This window comes from Vulpes lagopus, chromosome 17 (genome assembly GCF_018345385.1).
Source record: "Vulpes lagopus strain Blue_001 chromosome 17, ASM1834538v1, whole genome shotgun sequence".
NCBI classification, from domain to species: Eukaryota; Metazoa; Chordata; class Mammalia; order Carnivora; family Canidae; genus Vulpes; species Vulpes lagopus.
In genome coordinates this window covers 42,869,183-42,891,392 of record NC_054840.1, presented here as the reverse complement: position 1 = coordinate 42,891,392, position 22,210 = coordinate 42,869,183, and the positions used below count along the sequence as shown (strand labels likewise).

At 43.7% G+C, this 22,210-nt stretch overlaps 1 protein-coding gene across 2 annotated transcripts in view; it reads right to left on the bottom strand.

The window, feature by feature from the left end:
- TRIO (trio Rho guanine nucleotide exchange factor) overlaps nt 1-22,210 on the bottom strand; it is a 356,231-nt gene that overhangs the window by 83,343 nt on the left and 250,678 nt on the right. For both annotated transcript variants that reach the window (XM_041731545.1, XM_041731546.1), the window contains exons 28-33: nt 21,936-22,028; nt 19,371-19,482; nt 17,246-17,436; nt 15,233-15,334; nt 11,393-11,535; nt 10,803-10,902 (exon numbers count right to left, since the gene is read on the bottom strand). In XM_041731545.1, the coding sequence (XP_041587479.1) occupies nt 10,803-10,902; nt 11,393-11,535; nt 15,233-15,334; nt 17,246-17,436; nt 19,371-19,482; nt 21,936-22,028 (741 nt within the window). The remainder of the gene's footprint in view (nt 1-10,802; nt 10,903-11,392; nt 11,536-15,232; nt 15,335-17,245; nt 17,437-19,370; nt 19,483-21,935; nt 22,029-22,210) is intronic.

The window sequence follows — 22,210 nt, the reverse complement described above, 5'->3', positions numbered from 1 at the left end:
CCCTGCCAGGTCCATTCTGTGGCTCCTCCTCATGTGATTCCCAGCCCTGAGGTGAGTCCTGCCTGCACTGAGCCCATGAGATCCTGTCTGCTCAGAGCCCCCATGTCCTCGCTTTGTCCATTCCCCCATCAAAGCCCTTGGAGAAGGTGCTCTTGCATTTATCTTAGCACTTAGCTTTTAAATAAATTGTGTCTTAATTCTGAAACGAGCCATATCTTGGGTTATGCATGTGTGTGGATGCCATCAGCACCAGCAAGGAGGTCTGTTATTTTCCTGTGAACTTTCCATGCCTGGCTGTGAGGGGAGAAAGGGGGCCCGTCTGAGTCCCCCCTGAGCCCCAGTGTCAACAATGGCAGGTACAGGGGTTGTATAAGCAGGTACAGGATGCACAGCTCATCCAATGCTTTGTATCCAGCAGCAATCATTTGCAGAAGTGAAAAAGGCAAAATAGGCTTGCTCTAAAAATGGAACGCACTGCATTTGAAAAACCAAAATAAAACATGGGCTTTTCTTCTGTGACTTCAGAAGCTGACTCCACCTGTGTTCCATGGGCCACATGCCCCGGCTTCTGTCCCCCTGCAGGGCAGTGGCATAGGACAAGAGTAGGTGGGCTGGGCTATGGCTGGTGGGTGGAAGGATGGGCCTCCCTCTGAGAAACAGCCTGGCTCTAGAGGCCTCACGGCTCCCATGGACTCAGAGGGAACTGGGAATCCGTGCCTCTTGCACGGGCTCATGGTCGGCCAGCGCCCTGGCATGCCCCATGCTATTCATCATCCTCCTGTTCTAACAGCTGATCTTTTGAGAGAAAGTTTAGATATTCACAGTCAGAAACACATGTCCATAAGACAACCACAGAAAGCAAAACAGAACAAAACAAAACCCTTCCATAATAAAGTACAAATATCAACAAAATGAAAGGTCTCTGCTAGGCCACAAATGAGATTTCTCACAAAAGTTTAATGCCCTTCTAAATTTTATAAATTCCTTGGTGGGAAACCCATGCTCACCCTTAAATGCTTCTCTGTGAACAAAGATGATAATGTTAAAAAGTTAAAGGTAGAGGCCCTGGCAGGAGAATTTTCCTCATAAAACCCCACATTCTGGAAGTGGTTAATCCCTGTAACAACCAGGAGGAGGGGATCCCTGGGTGGTTCAGTGGTTTGGCGCCTGCCTTTGGCCTAGGGCGCGATCCTGGAGTCACAGGATCGAGTCCCGCATCGGGCTCCTGGCATGGAGCCTGCTTCTCCCTCCTCCTGTGTCTCTGCCCCTCTCTCTCTCTCTTTCTGTCATAAATAATAAATAAATATTAAAAAAAAAACAAAACAGGAGGAATGTTTACTGTCCCAGGGAAGGCGTGACGAGTGAAGAGGCCTCAATATGGAGTCCAGTGTGCTAAGGCCCCGTGGGGCCTATATTTCCGGTGGCCCCCTTCAGGTCTGCTGGAGCTCTCCCATGCTACCGGTGACCTGCCTGTGCCTGTGTGTGCACAGCGTGTTGCCCCCTACCCGGGGCCCCATGCTGCAAGCCCCTCACACTACCTGGACATGTCTCCACCCCCGGCCCTGGGAAGCACAACTTCAAGACACATTCTCATCACCAGTCCTCTGCTAGCTTTATTCTTGGGCGTTTTATTAATTTTTCAGACTGCTCAAAGCCATGTGGTGCATTGTGAAGGTGGGGGAAGGGTGGGAAGGGGAGAAGAGGGCTGCCCAAAGAGGAGTGTTAAGCTCGACTCTATTTCTGGCACCGACTCCTTAGCCCCTTACAGAGTCATCAAAAACTATTGGAAACATCTGTGGACTTGACCGAGCCTAAGAAAAATCAAGCTTATTCTGACAAAGAATATCATATGGAGTTAAAATTCATTTTCAGTGACTTTGGAGAACTTACCAACAAAATCTAGTACAGGAATCTATTTTCAACATTGCTAAAAATTGTCGTCAGAAAACACTGTACCTGCTTGGCTTTTCCATAAGAATCTCCTGTACAAATCTTTAAATGGGAGGACTAATAGGATGTTCTCTGGGGCCCAGAAATCCTATGCATTGGTCTCAATGTTCACATCTGAATATTTTAAACTTACTACAAAGCCAGTCTTCAAAACCAGTGTGCTAATTAAAAAAAAATTTTTTTTTTTTAAAAAGTAAAAGCCTTAAGATAACTACTTTGAGGAAGCAATGCCTCATGATGGCCTTTTAAGAATTAATTTCCTAAGTAGAAAAGGTTCTGATAATAAACATCTTAAGTACAACTGAGAAGTACCTGTTTTCAATGCTACTTCTACACCAGTGACCCAAATGCATTACTATGCTGAATTACCATTCCATTTATCTAGTTTAAAAACTCACTTTTCCCTTCCAACTGTACTTTGAGAACATTTTCACAGTATTTTGTTCACTTCTGTGTATTTTATGGACTTCTATCGGAGGCTCCTTACCACATGCATTGAGTTTAGGATCGCAATTTATGAAAGTCTGTTTCCATAACTGACATTAAATCTTGTGAAATTCATAGAAGACAGTCGTCCGTCCCCCACCCCCCACCGCCGCCATCTTTCTGTTTTTCTCCTTTAAAAAAACCACCGTGGTGACTAAAAAGCATGGCAGTGAACAGGACTTAGCACACGGACCATGGAAACCAGCCTGGAAACGTATCCTGCAGGACCACCTCATGTCCTTCAATGAGGGCTCCCGGGAGAATGCCAATGACCCAGAGCCACAGACAATCAGCAGAATCAAATCAGGGTCTCTCTGCCTAAATTCTTTCCAGAAAGACTGGAAGTGAACATTAGCTGTGGGCTTTCACCCAGAAGAATGAAACACTCATCTCTGGTCACTGGCATGTGAATCTTCAACAATCACCACACAGAACAGAACTTTACTGTTTAGGTGTTCTAGAGAAACTACGTTCTATTGTTGCTTTGCCTGAACCCAGCTGACAAAAGTAACTAAAACAGACCCAGGGCTGGGGACTTCTCAGCCCACCACCTCAGTGCATCCCTGCCCCGGGGCACAAAAATGAGGCAGTCTCACACAGAGGTCTGCAGAGACAACAGCAAACGCCTAGTTTGCATGATGAGCTCCAAGGTGAGTTCGGGGCAGGTTCTGTGGAAGGAAGAGCAGGCTCTTCACCACTGGCCTTGGACGATGGAGCCCTTGCTGCAAATGATTCCACTTCAAGAGCCTAAGGTCAACTGCTGGTGGGTGTCTGGCCAATTTTCTGAGAGCAATTCAAAAGGAAAGCAGCACTGTGGTCTAATAAAAGCCATTTCCCCCCGAAGAACAGAGTGTCTCAACGCTGTGAACAGTCACAGCCTACAGCCCAGTACAGTTCAGTAACTCAGGAACCTCACAAGAGTCTTACGGTTTTGTGGAGGTTTCACATGGAGCAGACTAAGGACTGGTTGCTTGGTTAAAGGGGACTAGAGAGTACAGCTCCCTTATTGGCAATGCTTACAAGAGACAGGCAGCCCCTAGCAGCCCTAAGGGTTCCCCAAGGAAACGCATCAACCCCCCAGGCCTACCCACCCGGGCTTCTCATGGGCTTTAGGCTGATTAGTGACAGGCTTAATGACATAAGCAGCAGGCCCCACACTCACCCTAACCCCGAAACCAAGTCCACAGGAGAAACCTTCACTAAAATGTGCTGATGAGTTTCAGGGAGGACCTCTGTCATGGGCTCCCACACATAGAGAAAGAAAGCTGTACAGAAAGAAATCTGTAGGAACTGAAAAAATTATCAATAGGGTAAATTTTCTATGTTTTTTACAACACAGACACACAAAGAAATTGGTAAGAAAAGATTTTTTTTTTCCAAAAGCAGCAGCTTACCATATGAAATGTGTCATCCAGAAAAGAAACACCAAGTATGGTATTCAGGGATATTAATTCTTTACTGACATGATCGCACATTGGTTTTCTGACACCAAAATAATTCTTGGAACCAAGGCCTCCTTGACCTTGTGATATACTTGACGTACAATGGAAAATTAGATGTTAAAAAAAAAAAACAAAAACCAATTTAAAAGCCACAAGTGAGAAGGCAAGCATTAAATGTAAAAAGGCAGGCCAACTGGAGACAGGGCAGCGATTATGTATCAGGCTTGAAGACTTCACAGAAGCTGACCTGTAAATGTCAACTTTCCCCTCGCTCCACATACTAGAACGAGAGATGAATGGACCCTGGGGGTGTGTGGTGGCAAATTAATGAGAACCTTAGTTAGTTAACGCAGAAAAAGGCCTAAGAGCCAGAAAGTAGACAGCCGATCACCACCTGTACTAACCCAAGTCATCTCTGTAAGACACTTTAGCCCAAAGAAACCTATCTACTGAGTAAGCAAAACCACCCTTCATCCAGAAAAGCTACTGTGAAATGACTCTTTTTGCCTTTGATGGAGAGTTAGCCAGCTGACTGGGCTTCTCACCAAAAGGAAGAGTGACTAGAATAAACCTCCAGCCTCAAGGCTGAATCCAAACACCTTCAATAGTAACTCTGATCCTTACTGTAAAATTTACATTAAAAAGCACTTTTCAATGCAACACTGTTTTTGTAAACACTGTTGTTACATTTCTAGCCAAACTTTGTATTTAAAAAAACAAAACAAAACTGCCTTTTCTTAGAACTGAAGCTTTCTGGGGCACCTGGGTGGTTCAATCAGCTTAGCATCTGACTCTGGATCCCAGCTCAGGGTCTTAATCTTAGGGTTGTGAGTCCAGGCCCTGAGATGGGCTCTATGCTAGGCATGGAGCCTACTAAAAAACAGTAAGAAGGACAAGGAAAGAATAAAGAACTGAGGCTTTCTACTTCAGTGTGGGTGATTTTGTTTTTCTGATTAACTAAAATTATCAAAGACTATATTCCACTTTGTGGTTTTATGAGAGCACTTAAAAAAGTGTTAAAAAGTATAAAACCAAACCAGGGATCCCTGGGTGGCACAGTGGTTTACGCCTGCCTTTGGCCCAGGGCGCGATCCTGGAGACCCGGGATCGAATCCCATGTCGGGCTCCTGGTGCATGGAGCCTGCTTCTCCCTCTGCCTCTGCCTCTGTCTCTGCCTCTCTCTCTCTGTGTGTGACTATCATAAATAAATAAAAAAAAAAAATTAAAAAAAATTATAAAACCAAACCAAACCAGAGTCACTTAGGAAAACAGAAGATCAAGATTAGCAAAAGGAAGCAAGAGACGCCAGGTGCACCCTGTCACACAGGCTGCTGGTGTGTGTGTGTGTGTGTGTGTGTGTGTGTGTCTGTGTCTCCCTGTGCATTACTGCACCGAAGCACCTGTCCCGGGCTGGCAGCACACGGTGGGCGATCCAGGTGTACCTGTCAATAGCTCGCAGTCATTTTATATGCACACAGCATGGCCACAGTGCAGCTAATTCCGAGGGTCAAAGTTGAGTGAGGCGGGGGTGGGGTGGGTTGGGGGGGAAGATGTTTTGAGGGAGAGTCCCCCTCTTCAATGTCAGCCCATTTGCTATGCAGTAATTTACTGCTGAGACACCACAATGCTTAACTCCAGGCACTAACACCGAGCAATTAATTCTTAGGGCAGCTTCCAGCTCCTAACAAACACAGCTCCAAATCCACTGCAATCAGGAGCAGGCAAATACAGAGACAGGGTGGCCAACACAGATAGCAAAAACCTGCAACAGCTGGCAATGAAGACCAACAGTCCCAGAAGGAGGGAGAGGCAGCACTTGTAATGATGAAGACACAGCCAGAGCTAATATTCATTACGTGCGCAGTACAGGCGAGGCACAGCCCTATGGGGGAGTGGAAGTGCTGTTCCCAGTTACAGATGAGGGGCCCGAGGCATAGACAGGTGAGCTCGTTCCCCAAGGCTGCTGAGGAGCAGAGCCCAGAGGTCTGGCTGGCAGGTACCTCCTTGTTCTTAACCACCTGCTATTCCATATAGCTGCTCGGCCACACTCTGAGCAGAGTCCAGGGTTTTCTGTCCGGGGGTACTAAAACTCCTGAAGAGAGGCTTCCGAGTGAAAGGACTACAGTCACATCCACACAGGGGCAAACCTACGTGAGGTCCCGGGAGACTGAGAGCTCTGGCAAGGCTGGCAGCCTGAGCTCTCCCCCGAGCCATGGTGCCCTCCTGCTTCCAGCACTTTCAGCCAGGGGGAGAACCAGGCGCAAGCTGCGGGAGCTCAAAGGCAGCGCTCACCTGGCTCCTGGGAGGGCCGCTCTGTGCCAGGTATGCAAGGGAGGCGGGCCAGAAGGAAGCAGGTGGCATTTCTTGAGGAGGCTCAATGCAAGTTTCCTTTCTCAGGTGAATTCCGCCACATTTTAAAGCATACACTGTGATTTACATAAATCCCACCAAGTTCCTATCATTAGAACATCATTTCATAGAGAAAGTTGGGTGACTTTTAAAGTACATAAAATCTCATCTCCCCAACACAGAGCCATGCAGAACTTCATTAAGAGTAATTGAAACCGGGATCCCTGGGTGGCGCAGCGGTTTGGCGCCTGCCTTTGGCCCAGGGCGCGATCCTGGAGACCCAGGATCAAATCCCACGTCGGGCTCCCAGTGCATGGAGCCTGCCTCTCTCTCTCTCTCTGATGACTATCATAGATAAATAAAAATTTTTAAAAAAAAGAGTAATTGAAACCATTTACTTTTTTAAATATGTGGCTCATATGTTCATATTCTAAGCTCAGGGCAATTCATGCCAAGTATCAGTATCAATTGAATTTCTCATTCATTAAAAATAAGAACTGCGTTACCTTCAACAATGTGAAAGAAAGTGCACACTGACCCCTGAAGGCCTGGGTCAGCTTTTCCACAGGCTCCCTCATCTGCCTTGGTGATAAATCTTGACCTCAGGATGCTTGGTTCTACAGTAGCCTATATTTGAATCCCGTATTTTCTATTTTCCTTTTAATATAAATTTTTGTTATATAAAATAAACCACAGACTAATAAGGCAAATGAAAGGAAAAAAGGTCAAAAATGCTTCTTTAACACACTAAAAATATTTAGCTCCATATCCAGTGCTAATGTGAAATAATAAGTTCTAGACACTAGCAGGTAATTAAATCCACATTTCGTTCCTGGCTCTAGCTCTCTGCTGCTGGGTGGCCCTGAGAGGGTCATCCAACCTCCCTCATCTCCTAAGTGTCCTGAAGGCTGGCTCAGCATTCTCCTCCCTGCCTGAGGGAGACAAACTCAGGATATATGAGATAAGAATCTGGCAACCGTTTGATTTCTTTGGAACCCAAATTATATTTTCATAAGATCCTTTTATCAGTGCAAGTACCATGAGTATGGGCAAGAATCACTGCTAAGCTTACTTTTGGAACAAGGAGATGGCATATTTTAAAGCTGATGTTTTCAAAGAAAGAAATGTGCTCATGGGGCATGTGGTTTGTATCTGTGACTTGCCCACTCAAGCTCTGGGAACAGTGCTCCCTGGAAAGAGGGCGTCTTCAGGAGCCCCTCCTTAACAGACTCTTCCAAAACACATCCTGTGTGCCTCATCTGAGAATTACTACAGCACTGGGTTGATCGTGTTCCCTTACAAATTCTCCAAGAGGCCAAGTCAAAAGCATCTCCCCCACCAGTTTCTGAAATGGAACCAAAGCCCATGATAACAACTAACTCATAACAGACATCATAAATTAAGTCCAACAGAAAGAATATGGTTAAGTAGTTTCCCTCCCCAGATCTATCTGCCTGTGTCATCAGAGGCTGCTTAAACTTGAAATATGCAGGGTGGAAGGTACCCCGAGACAAGAAAAGTTACTGCCATCGGAGAGAAGGGGGTTTCTGGCTAAGCCCAGTTCAAACAGTGCATTTTACAAGCTGACTCGATACAGTCTCCTAATTTTCAAGTGTATTTTCCTGACTCCTCTACTGACCCTGAAGCATCTACCAGAAGTTTAAGATGGGGAGAGAGTAATAAGAAAACCCTCCGGAAGCAGAGAACACACAAATGCCGGCATTCATGTGGTAGCAAACACATTCCTTCTTTCTCCTATGGCTGAATGGGAATGTCCTCTCCAAACTCCAGATTTTGAGTTATCATCATGAAGTCTCACATGCTATTTACTCTCATCCCAGATACAGACCCTAAGAATTGAAGAAGGTAACTCGCTACAGTTCTAGTCTTAGGAAGATAGTTCATCCCTTCCTTTTTGGTACTTTGGAACCTATCAAGGACCTATGGTCTCAGTGAGGGGTATAAAAGGAAGTACATGCCAGGTCCACTTAAGAAACGAGTTCTGGAGTGTCATTACTTCCAGAGGTTAGGAATCACGGGAACGTTAGGCTGTGAGCTGCTGAGTGGGAGGCTGTTGCCATGGCTTCTCCAGGAGCACCAGGGAGAGCCTCTGCAACGCTCAGGCGGTGGGGCGGTGGCTGTATGAGCACAAGTGGTCCTTGGGGAGTTCGGAGCCACACCATGAAGTCTGAAGACAATGCATCAGATGAGGGAAGCAGAAAATGGTGAATTACCTCCACAGGGAGGAGATTTAATAGATTATTTAAAAAGCCTAACACCCTGATAGACTGCGAGGGTAAAATGGTTAATTCCTACAAACCCGTACTTTTCTGGTAGTGATTCATTCCCCTTCTCTCATTGGGCACAAACAGAATTTGCTGTCCTACTAGCAACAGCCTTAGGACAATGCCTCATTTTTCTGTAGGACTTGTATAAGCCTGAGTACAAGTTCACATAAGCCCTATTATACTACAATGGATCTGAAGCACAACTAGTTACACTCTTCCTAACCACAGGATAGAGCTTATTTTCTGTGACTGCAGTCAGCCACACAACAGAGCACCAGAGCTACAACGGAGGACTAGCACAGGAATATTCCACAGGCCAGAAAGCACAGCACGCAGTGGACCAACTCCATCTCAGAGTGGGAATGGGAGCCAGAGCCCCTTACCAGACAAGAGGGGGGCATTTCCAAACTACCACTGCCATCCACCCATTTACACATATACCACCGGAAAAAAGTCACCCTTTCCAAACATGGACCAACCTCTGGAAAAGTCTTACCAAAAGTTTTTCCATTTATTGATCTCTTTGGCAATTTCATTCAAATACCTTATTCCTAAAAAGTAACTTTAAAACTAATTTCTAGAGTAAACCCAGACCAGATCCATGAGAATCTATTTGGTAAAAATGTGAACTTGGGGTCTGAGGGCAGATCGATGGCTGGGGTGCTGATGTTCACCACGGCAAGTCTGGGAGCAGTCTGAATGAAGGTGAATGTTCCCCTCCACTTGAGCTACTGTTCTTTCCAAAATTATTTATTATTTCCTTCAGGTGGAAGTCTTGTGTAAACAGACAAGTTAGAGAACTCACTCACCTCAACTTTTTTAAAGAAAATAATCAGAATTATTCTAATAAAAGGTTTCCAAGTTCAAACTTTAACTAATTGGCTATGGGGTAGGGCTGCAGGAAACAAGCTATTACACACCAGATGCATGATGTGTCATTTATCTTCTTCCTCATTACCCAACACTGGCAAGACAAACTTGCCACTTGTCTCTAAGCAAAATAAACGGACACTGTTTTTCTTCTCCATCCTATTACTCTCATCATTCTAGGTTCTAGGACTTAGAATTTAGTGAACTCAAAAAGTAGAATAGAAAAAAACAAAATCACTCAAACCAGAAGGATCTTGAAAAAGAAATCGTTGTAGGAGAGCAGTACTTTTAAACCCACTTACTTCTCTCCAGTAAAGTGCATTACATACCATGAATCCACTGCAAAATCGAGTGAGACAAGCCCATTACCTGGGCCTCTGAGACTTGCCATCTAAAACAGTCCCTGATACTAGACCCTCTCCTATGTCAGCACTTGTTTCCAATGGACAGTGAAGTCAGGACACTTCCTGGCTACAAACAAGGGGCTGTGCAGGCACCAGGCACAGAACAGAGTCCCATGTCCCCCCAGTTGGGACGAATGTCTCAATAAGAAAGTACAGCTTGCACCAGTAGTGGGAAACACAGGAATCCTGAACTGGTGGTGCATTAAATAAAACCCCTATTTACTGTCAACCTTTTTGGAGAAATTGGTCTAGCAATTTAGAAACAGAACACGTGCTCATCTCAGTGGGAACAGAAGACTTATTTAGCAGACATGAATGTCGTTCCCCCCCACCCTGCCACTGGCTTTTACGGAGGATTCTGGTTAACTGTGCCTCAAGTCAGCCTGGATTCCAAATTCTCCTGTCGATTTATTTTGTTAGTTTGGGGATTGTATCAGGACAGACCATGAGACAGTTACTCTACACTCCTTTCGTAGAAGGCAGAGCTACATGGACGTTCCCTGATAGCAATCAGATCATCTTCCTAATGGTCGGCACTGGCGCAGGCTCCTACCAGGGCACATTTCCTGCGTTCTGTGGCACCTGTGTTCTGACAAGGAGCCTCAGGGCCAACCTGAGGATGCCGGCACCCCTGCTTTAATCAGAGCAGCTCCACTTTTATCATCAGGGCTCTGCGTAGCATTTAAATGTAAAATAATAGGTCCTTCTGCATAATGTAAAATTATAAAGCTTAGACCCCTGTCCTAGAACACTCTGATAGAAAAACCATGTAAGGACACTGGGAAGGGCAGGCAATTTTTCCTGAACCCTCAGACTTTACCCCTGACACTCCAACTTTGTGCCCCTGCTTCTGTGCCTGGCACCACTCAGCTCATAGTGACTGTTTGAAAATGTTGGTGATGAAGTATCATATGTACAGAGAAACAGGCTGCTTCCTATCAGATTCAAGACTAGCTACCCCTCCCTCCATACCTGCCCCCTGCCCCACAAAGAAAGTGCGGGTTACAGCTCACCTTATCACTATCCAGTGTGTTCTGAGACGTCCTCGAGGCGATAGAGATTGTGTCAGGCTGGCTGCTCCCATCGCCCTGGCTATCCAGATCCTCTCCATCCCTGAAGAAGCAAACAAACTTTTCATTACTGACACTGCTGGACTTCTCCAGTGTGGTGTGAGTGAAGCCAGGCTGCTCTTGGCTGTGCAGCTTTGTGCTGTGCACCAGGCCAAGTGTCCCGCACATGTTCTCTGTGTAATGCGCACAACGGTAAGATGCGGTTGTGGTAATTTCCATCACAGAAGCGAGAAACACAAACATCTGAGACACGACAGAGCTTATCTGGGTCCCATGCATCCAGACTCACACGTGCAGTGGGAAAGGGGCGCAGAGGCATCTGCATACAGCCCTTCATTCACTTTAAGCTGAAGGAGGCTCTTGTCTTGACAAAGCAATTTCATTGTGAAGAGTGATGTGATACATACACCGTATTTAAAAAAATATTCCTCAAAATATTTAAGAAAAATCATCTTTGAAAAAGAGTAAGTTAACATTGCCTTGCTCCCTCCCTACTAGAAAGACAAATGCACCCCAAATCGCCAGGCACTGACCTCCTGCCCTTCTGTCTGGTGGCCGGCGCCGTTTTGGGAATGTGAATGGGCTCCTTCAGGGCTCCTTTCAGGTGAATGGTCCTTTCCTGTATGACCTCGCGGATGTGCTTTATCCAGTCCTGCTTGTTTTCTATACTGGAAGCCTTCGGAGGTGTGAGAGGCAGTCAGGATACAGAGTGGACCTTTCCAGAACCCACGCTAACTGCACTCTGGTCTCCCACATTCCTTGTTTCCCACTTTCAAGAAAACTTTATGGCAGAACAGCAACCACATCCCATGTTTAATTTGCCATTTGGAATATTTTCCAGTCAAAACCATTTTTCTTTTACTTTTTATTTTTATTTTTTTTGAACCAATTTTTCTTTTATAGCAGAGATCTTACTCCAGATCTCTGAATACTTTAAGAATCAATCATTCTCCAGCCCCAAAACCTTCTAAGCAGCTCTGGGTAAATATGAAAGTGCAGCCAACCCCAAAGCAACGTGTCTCTGAAGCTATTTAGGCAAAGGTCGGTAGTTCACAGCCACAAGTGCTGGTGCCCACATGTCTTGCTGCCTCATCCTCTGTACTCACTAACAACAGCTGCAGATGCCCACCTGCACCGGGTCACTCCCACAGCCCCTTATGGAGCCAGGGTACGGGCACGTCAGAAATGTGCCCAGGGTCACACTGCCGGCAGATGAGGCAGCTGGGATTCTCAGGCTCACTCTGGATGGATGGCACCATGGATGACAGAGCCTGTGCCCCCAAGCTGTGCCTTCTCCTGCCTCTAGTTAGAGTAGTAGCATGAACCAGTTAAACTACTACCAATTACAGATGGTGCATTTACCTCAACCCCATTACAACTTTTAAGAAATATTTTCTGAAAATGACACACAGTAGATATTCCATAAGCATTTGTTGAATGAACACATATGGCAGCACTCTTCCCAGATATTTTTCCTTTAACTTAGTCTCAAGAGTCTTTTTTTTTTTTTCCTTTTTGCATGTTCTGGGCCTTAGTAACAGTTTTTAATTTCCTTGTGGAAAACATCAACTTCCTATGACATAAGCATAATTCCCTGTAAATGACTGAAACAGTTGTCAGAGGGATTATAGTTGAGATCTTGACTGAGAGGGAGTCTTTTCTCACGGCACACCTTGTCTTCAAAAACAGAAAGTCAAAGCCCATGTTGGGAAAGGAACTTAAAATTGAGAATCTTTTTCCTACATAAAACCTTTTAACTGGAGGATATGTCTTTAAAGTCACTTGGGCTTAGAAAAGGGAACTAAATGAAGGATCACAGGAGGAGCCTCTTGCCCCCCTTCCCAGACCTAAGACTGGGACAGTAGTAACCCACGTTCTTCTGGGGCCAGAGGCAGGGTGACCAGGGACTATGGAAGTCTGTGCAGGAAACAGAGGTGTCTCAGGGGGCAAAACTCTGAGAACTACAAATCTACTGGCATTTACATGCCCAATACAAACTTCAGGTTAAACCAAGAGAAGCACCTAAGAAAGAACATTTGGCAGAGTTTAGAGAAAACTGAAGGAAACTGTTACTATGGTTCAGAAATAAATGAAACGCTTATGATTGAACAGAGTCAAACAATTATTACACTTATGGAGAGGAATTCTCCTGACCTGAAAAAATTAAACAAGGAAAACAGGTGCCAATTTTTCAGAAATAGTAAAAGAAAGGCAAGTCGGCTAAATACTAAATAAAAGTTTCCACTTGTCTAAGAGATGAGAATAGTTTGTTTCAGACTCTTGGTAGGTAGTCTCCATCTGTTTAAGGAAGGATTGAGAAACAAGGTTCTCCTTTCCAGAGGACGACATAATAAGACCACAGTTTTGTTTTACAATACCAGGCCATCACTATCATTGTCATTACCACCAGTACCTCCTCCACTGCCACCATCAGCTCCAGAAGCACCGTTCTCTCCCCCACCACGATCACTTCCACCACCATCTCCATCTCAAACACCTCCACCACCACTACCCCCAACTCAACCACCCCCCAACCTCCATGTCAACCATCTCTACCGCCACTTCCAATACCACCACCTCTACCACCATCATCATCTCAACCAGCATCGCTTTCTCCTCCACCGCCTCTGTTACCACCTTCCACTGACATCTCCATCTCAACCATCTCCATCTCAACCACCCCCCTACTTCCATGTCAACCATCTCCACCACCATCACTCTCTCTTCCACCACCACCCCTGTCACCACCTCCATTTCCACCACCTCAGTCACCATCTCCATCATCATCTCCATCTTAGCTGGCACCTCCAGCTCCATTTCCATCACCACCACCACCTTGTCCTCCATCATCACATCAATCTCCTCCACCGCCACTTCCATCTCTCTACCACCTCTGTCTCCACCACCACCTCCATCACAAAGCAATCTCTAAAATGAATGAAGACATCATTTCTTTTAGTCTCTCCTTGGAAGGCAGAGAAACATTGCCCAAAATTCCCCTAAGAAAGCTTTTGTCTGATAAAGCCTGCAAGAAGTCTTATTCTTCAATTGCATCATGAGTATTTTATTATGTCCTAAATGAAAGTAGTCCATATCTGGCTAAAGTATCTGGCACTATTTTTCAGATGCACTCTTTCACATCTTTCACTGTAGCTAATCTGGATAAATACTGTGAGTTGGAAATTTTATGGTTTTGAGTATACTTTAAAATTTTATGGCTTAGAAAAGTTCAGTTATCTAATATTTAGCTATCAGTGCAATTTATGTTTTATAGGGCTTTATGCCAATACTAACAAGAACACACTGGCTTGGTAATCATATATTCGTTGCAAAACAATCCATCATTTCCATGGGAATAAAGACCTTAGAAACGCAATGGCTTTCACTAAAGCACAAATTCTGTAAGAGCAAGTTATCGATGAGTAACTCATAGTTGCTGGAAATACTGGTGAGAGATTAAAAGGAATATACGAGACAGCGTCATTGGCATGCAAGTTCATACACCAGAGTCACATTAAATTTTTGGCTCATCTCCCAATATTCTACAAATCTTCAACAACATCTTCCACAAGACATCCTGAAATTACTTATGGCCTTTCCCGACAGCTAAAAAAGACAATTCCATCTGTATTTCCTCAAACACAGAAGGAGGGAGTGCACAAGACACCCTGAAAACTCTATGTCTTTCCTAGGAGAGAGACTGGTATAACAAAAGTAGAGTTCAAATCAAATACCCAAACCCCTGCCTCTATATAGGTGGGGGTTTGCGTATCTGTCTATCCATCTATCTAATCTCCAAAAAGCATCCTTAGTGGTTTTGAACACTTAAATCCTAACATTACCAACTCCTGTAACTGATCACATTATCCCCCTTTTCTCTCTGCCTCCTAACCAGAAAGCCAAAGAGCCTGGGGTCCCATAAAGACCCCATAAAGACTCTTCGCCCATTCAGCCCTGAAACTGCCTAGGGCTTCCACAAGTCCATCAGGTGCCTGTTTCCCTGTGGAAAAGGTGACATGTGTGGTGAGAGCTGCTGATCCGCATCTCCTTCCTCCTGTACCTCAACTTCCTCCATCTCTGACAGAATCAACTAATTCTTCTTCAGACAGAAAGAATGGGACAGTTTAAAGAGATCTCTCTGCATCTGACCTTTAATAGACAAGCAAAAGTTTAGCTCAAGGCATTTTACCACCAGAATGCCACACTGAGTTTATTCTACAATTCTTTTTGTGATAAATCACCAATCCCAACAGAAGACAGAGCAAATAAAATGATATGAAAACCAGTATGTTTCAATAACAGAAAAAAGAAGAGCACACACAGCCACAATAAACTTGTCCCACAGCACATTCCCAAGTTTCAAATGAACATACCTTAAGGACGATTTTATTATCTGAGGTTGGTGTCCTCCCCACCCACAGTGCAAATTTGCAAGGATCTCCTTCAACGTGTTCTGTGACACCCAACTCTGAGGTCTGGATAAAAAGGTAATTACATAATTAGATGACAGTAAAATGCCAGCAGGAGACAGAATAAAGGCCAAGAAAACGGGTTTTGGTGACCTGTAGTCATGCCAGGTTATAACATAGTTTAGATTGACAGTAATCCTCAGATCTTAGTTTAGGTAAAATGAGAAAATTTTATTCTTAGGCTGCCATGATTGGTTGCATCCCTTTTACTTCATCTGTGTACCCCTACTGGACATCCTGATGAGGGTCAACCAGCAAATCCAGAGGCAGGAAATCAAAGTATTTAAAAATCCTGTTACCTGGAAAATCAAGAGTGGAGTATTTTCAGCTCATAAACAACAAAATGAATCTGTCCTAGTTGCAAAGGAGCTGCCATCATGCATTTTTAGCATGAGTGAAGTAGCTTCGCAGAAGGCAAATGTCTTCATGGTTCAGTTATTTTCCAACTTGTTCATCAAGAGCATTAACTTTGATTTCACCAAAAATTTTAAGGGCTAAGAGACAAAATTTCTCTCTGTCCCTGCCCCACGGTCAAGTGTACCCCTAGCATGTCCTGCCCTCTCCAGCAAAGGAAGTGATTCATAATTGTGGCCTCTGAGGGAAACTTAACTTTTAAAAGATAAATTAAATGAAGATGTATCAGCTTCTAAAACAGACTAGCTTGGTCTCTGAGGATAGATTAAAGCCAGCTAGTGAAATTACTAGCCAGCAATGCTGCATTTTTTCTTTCCAGTTACAATATGATCTAAAATGATGTAAGGTAGGCTGTGAGCCAAAAGACAATCTCAAACAGGATATAAGCCAAAGAAAATAGTATGAAAATTGTTAGTTTGAACTTGCCAATTCCAGATTACTATTAAGATGATTTCTACAATGGTAGTATTCTATTACTTTGGGAACTTGATTAATATGTGGATACCTAAAAATACATAATGTAGATGTCCAAATTCTAAATATCTACCAATATTTATAAGTGACCCATCATACCCTGTGTAAAGAAGAAACCAAGTTAGATTACATTTTCTATTCTTTCTCTGATGGTGATTTTTAATTAGTTTTGCCCAATCCTCCCCCTGCCTGACCCTGCCAAGCAGCTCTGTGTTGACAAGCCCTGAGATATTCCCACTAAGGGAACACAGAAATACAGCAGACCCAGAGGACAACACATGCTTGAGACTTCCCTGAGAGTCAACATGGGGTTTTATAAAGAGACTCTTTGGACTTGCTACTTGTGGGGGGAAAAAGGTATCAGGTATGTTGTTTTGCCAGAAAGTACACTCACAAGTTAAAAAAGAATTCGAATGCAATACAGTATCCACACAGCACTCAAGGATAGTGAGTGCTTTTTCTACAGATGGGATTGTGGATCTTTAAAATCTGCTTATATATATTTTCTCTAATAACCATGTTTTGTTATTGTAAAGAACCATAAATTTAGTTATTTTTCACACATTCATCTTTATTGAAAAAATATCACACCTCATCATTAAGAACCCATAACAAGCCACCCAGGAAGGCTGCTTAATGTATATTCCAATGTTGGTGAAAGAAAAATTAATTAGAATGTTATGAGAACTGGATCATAGTCTCATATGATCAAGTTATTTGTAAAGTTAGGACACACAAGAGATAAATTTAAATTCACTTAAAAAGTGTTTTTTCAACCTCAGAGTCAATGGAATTTAGAAAAAGCAGGTTTCCTATCTAGTGAAGCTAAAACCTATGAGCTCCCTCTAGTGGACTCAAGACCATCAGAGAATTTCTCTGTGGAAGATGAAAACCTCACAGTTCCAGAGCTCCACATTTCAGGACAGTCTGGGAGGTTAACCTGGAAGCAACAGTAATTTTTTTTCTACCTGCAAGAAGATGGCAAAGTGTGTTACCTTTACATTTACAATTCTGAACGTCTATACTTACAAACAATTTGCTTTTATAAAGGTACTTGCTTCTGCCACTGGAATCTTTCACTTCTTTACTAAATACTAAGGACATTTCAAAAAGGAAGAGATGCCGTTCTCGACCCTTTCGAATTAAGGTTTTTGGGTCCCACACTTGGAAGGATTCTTGTAGAATGAGTTCTCCCTGAGACTCAATATTTTCATCAAACCCTACAACATAAAAACAAGGAGGCATAATTATTTGAAGGAAAATTTAAACAGATACACAGGACAGCACTGTGATGATGTGAACATTTGTTTGATGCCCATCCATTGAATCTCAGATTAGAGGTTCCTGTTTGGGTCCCCACTCTAGACTCCCAGCACTGACCCCATCTGACAAAGGATAATTCTTCCTACAACATGACTGCATATATTTTCCCTTGTTTTTTAAAAAACAAAGGGGCAGTGATTCCTCATGTCTTTACTCTTTAAATTCTATCTCCCTAGGGGTGACATTCACACCATTTGAGATTGATTGAACTCTATTTCTCCTTGGCCTTCCATGACACAGACCTCCTCTCCTGTCCAGAATGGTCCACGGACCTTCCCCCCAGGCCACTGCCTACTCCTAGCCCGCACCTAGCCCTCCGCCTCTTTGGCCTAATGCCATTCCTGGACATTCCACCGCAATCCCAGCCCTTCCTCAAGGCTCTGGTCTGGCCTTCCTCAGTGAGTTCTCCCATCCTTGCAAAATTCTTCACGTGCATCAGTCACACTGTGGCCATGGGGTGGCTTTCGGTCTGCTCATCTCTTCATGGAAGTGGCCCATGGTATGGACTTGTAGCTACCAGGACTTCACAGAGCAGTCTGATGCCTGGGATGGGGGCTGCTAGCTCTCTCTCAACTACCCTCTCCCCTTCTTCTGTAGACAGAAACCCCTCTATAGTCAGGACAGCCGTGCACCCAAGCTCAGGCACATGGGGAGGCCTCGTACAACTTCCAGTTTCTGCCCTTATAGCAACTGTTCTTCCCCCTCGGTTTCCCTACTTTCTTCCTGCGAGATGTAATGTCAACATGGTCTTGACACACCCTCAACCCAGCCACAACCAGACAACATTGGAGCTGTGGAGGGAAAGTAGACAGAACAGAGCCTGAGTCCCTGAGGATGCCCCGAGGGGCTGCCACCCCAGCTCAGGGGTTCCTTCAGAGTAAGAGACCCTCTGATTTTTGGGGTCTCTACTACAAACAGCAGCACCTCTGTCCCAACTAGATAAACAGGGGCTAGAAAAAGCATTTGGGGCAGGATTATTTCTTGTAAATAACTGTGTACCCTCATTCTAACAGTTAAGTTCTGTAACACAGAAATAGCCTTTGTAAACACAAGCTACACGGAAATTTCACTTGCAACCATAATTTTTATTTCTCTGACTCTCTCTTCTCCATATTACATGCTGCTGTGTTACACACTGCCGTGTTCAACACTCTTGCAAGTTATACAATGGATATAGACGTGGGGAAACAATAAGCATTTTAAAGGATTCTATAATTACAGGGGACTGATGGTGCCTGCCTGCCTTCCTTCCATCTAACTCGGACACCACATTGCCTAAAGCAAGTGACACAGGTGCTACTGGGGTTCTGAGGGTGGACAGCCATTCTCCAGTTAGTGGACAAGGACATGCTCTTAATGAGGTTGAAGTACTTTATGTGATTCTTAGGGGAAGCAATGAAACCAGTTCTTTTAAAAAAGAAGATACTTGGACTGCCTGAATGGCACAGCTGGTTAAGCATCTGACTCTTAATTTCAACTCAAGTTATGATCTCAGGGTGGTAAGATCCAGTCCTGCACTGGGCTCCACACTCAGCAGGGAATCTGCTTGAGGATTCTCTCACTCTCTCTCTCTCTCCCTCCCTCCCTCCCTCCCTCTCTCCCTCCACCACACCTGTGTGCACTCACACTTCTGAGTGCACTCACACATATTTCTAAAATAAATGAATAAATCTGCAAAAAATAAGAAAGAAGGTCTTCACATCTAAACTCTTAATTCCTAACAAAACACAGAGGAATGAGGCCAAGTGTTTTGGGGCACAGGAAATCCACTCATAAACAGTGTGGGTAGAAAGGGTACAGATGCTTGTTAGGGACCTGCAGAGCCCATTACCTTCCAGCATGCTGAGGTGCATGGCATCATTGGCTCGTTTTGGCACACTGAGCATCACCTCCAGGCCATCTTTTATCTCCCCCTTTCCTTCCTCACAGCAAGTAAGTAGCTCCTGCAAGAGACCAACACCATGAACTAGCCAAAGACCAAAAGCTCTGCCAGCAAGAACTTTGCAGAAGAGAAGTCTATGAAGAATCCATGGTTTTCAAGATAACAACAGACTGTAGTCAACTGGGCACATATTCTCACAGAAAAGGAATTACTGTCTCTTTATGCAATAGATGGAAGGGTCTGTCCTGCTTATATCAGGATGCTTCCTCAGATCAGAGCAAGCCAGGTGCAGTCACAGTTTAAGATGAAATCAGTATACACATTAACTGCCAAGCCTCAAAAATGACAAATAAAAATACTTCATTAGCACAGCAAAACATAGTTAGCCATTGGTTTTATCTGAAGGTCCCAGCAGAGTCAGCGAGTACTGCTACGGTTCCTGAGCAGCCCAGTGTGATTTCGAACTCTTTGGGGCAGTTAATGCCATGCCCCCTCTAACCTGGAACACCCAGGTCACGAGCAGGAGCAGCACCACTAAACCAGGACCTATAGTTAAATGCTGAGCCTTTTGTGTGCAGGATGTTTGGCAAGGCACTAATGATCTTAAGCACACCTCCCTCAGTGTGATTACATTTCAGATCTACTTGGAGGAACATCTGCTATTAAATTAAAGGTAACAAAGACAATAAATGCACTTTCTGGCAGGGTCAGAGATATTTTATCACCTGCGTATGAATGGTTATAGTCAGTGAGTAACAGTAACCACAGCTTTCTGTGTCCTTATGGTCCACAAGAGGGCCAGGGCACTGCAGTCAGCTCTGATCTCCTACTGGACACTGGTACAGCAACCTGGCACCAAACAAGCACCTTCACTTATGTCCAGATGGTTTTTACCTATTATTCTAAGCAGCTTGGCAAAACGTGCTTAAAAATGCTCTGTACAGAAACTAACTTCACTGGCAGAATCTTTCCTCATTGGGGATCTCAACAAAGCTTATTACTATTCTGTTGAAGAACCGCTGGGCAGAATAATGCGAGGTTTATAAATAAAGCCCGGCTTTAACAATGATTGACTAGATGTGAGATCACTGACAAAGAGAGCTTTTGTGGAAACATGCTAAAAACAAAATTCTTAAATCTTGAGGACACGAAGAGGTACACTGGCTTTGCAGAAGTAAAAAGCAAAGGGCTAACGTGAAAATAAACAACTTAACCTCCTGACTTCTATTTCATGTTTGTGGCAACCTCATACTCCTATAGTGAGGGTCATCTAAGAACTTAATTGGATTTTGATACGAAAGTGCAGGAGAGCTTTCCCAACAGAATTGTCCCATGATTGTATCACTTTCACAAAAGAATATCACCATGTTTCTAGAGTTTTCTCAGTGAAAAAAAAGATAAGGAAGAGTCTCAGGATTTCGTAACTCCACCTCTGAACTTCTTTTCTATCCGGAAAAATTAGATCCTCATCTCCTACTGCTGTGCTTGGGCAGCACTGGAGACAGTCAGATTCAAAAAATACTATTCCCAGGAGGTGTGGGCAGTTGGTACATTCTGATGCTTAATAACATTCTTGAGCCAAGGAAACAGTGGGGTAAACATCATTAGGTGGAGGTTGTAGATTAGGATTCTTTTAGTCAAGAAAATGTACATCAAAAAAAAAAAAAGAAAATGTACATCAATTATTACCATGCATTCTGTGACAACCATCACAATGTCTAACTTTTCTTTGAATTTCTATACCACTGTTAAGTCCCTAGATTATTACAAATGTGTTTTTTGAGGTATAATTGACATACCATTATGTTACTTTCAAGGATTCATTATTTGTATATATTGCAAAATGATCACAGTAAGTCTAGTTAACATCTGCCACCAAACATAGTTACAAGATGATTTTAATTGTAATCTTTCATTACCAAGAAAGAGTAGAGGTCAGTTTGACTCAAATTCTTGGGATGTGCATGAACAACATGTTCCATAAATATGTGTGTGACACGTGACCAGACATAACAGGAAGTTGCCTGAGGGTGAATTACCTGAGCACCAGCCCCACTTAGGTTTAGAGCTGAGTCCAGGTAACAGAAACCCAGAGATGACTGTGGACACAGCCCGCACCCTCATGGGCTCACTTCCAGACCTGCAGACCAGCACTGTTAGGAGGTGGACTTATATGCATGCAAAGAATATAGACAGTGCCTGTCCCATAGGCAGCAAGCCATCCTGGCACACAGGTTCTAAGTGACCCAGATTTGACAATCTCTCTTTCCTTTCTCAGTTTATGTTATGTTAGGGACCAGGGTCAGTCAGCAAAGTTCAGGTGCATAATCAAGGAATACTCCCTTGTTTACCTGCTGTGCTGAGAAACTGCTGTGCTGAGGGTAACAAACAGCAATGAATTAAAAAAAAATTGTCTAGATATTAAAACTTCAGGGTAATTTACATAAACAGAAGTGTCAAAACCATAATGCACAGTTCATAAAATTTTGCAGGCACAAGATGCTTCATACATACTTTTAAAAGAAGTTGATACTTCGTTATTCGCTGAACTGGCTTAATAAGGTAGGAAGAGATGGAATTGGCCAATCCATGCCGTTGTTGTATTTCCTGAATTAAGAAAAAAATATATATATACTGATGAACATTAAAAATTAGATAGGATGTACTAAAAATGTACATTTTTTACCTCTAAAAGGAATATACACATATCACTATTGTCCTAGAAATAAAAGTAGAAATCACTACTTATTCTTTTAATATGCTAAACATAAAAATGAGTTACCAGTTTG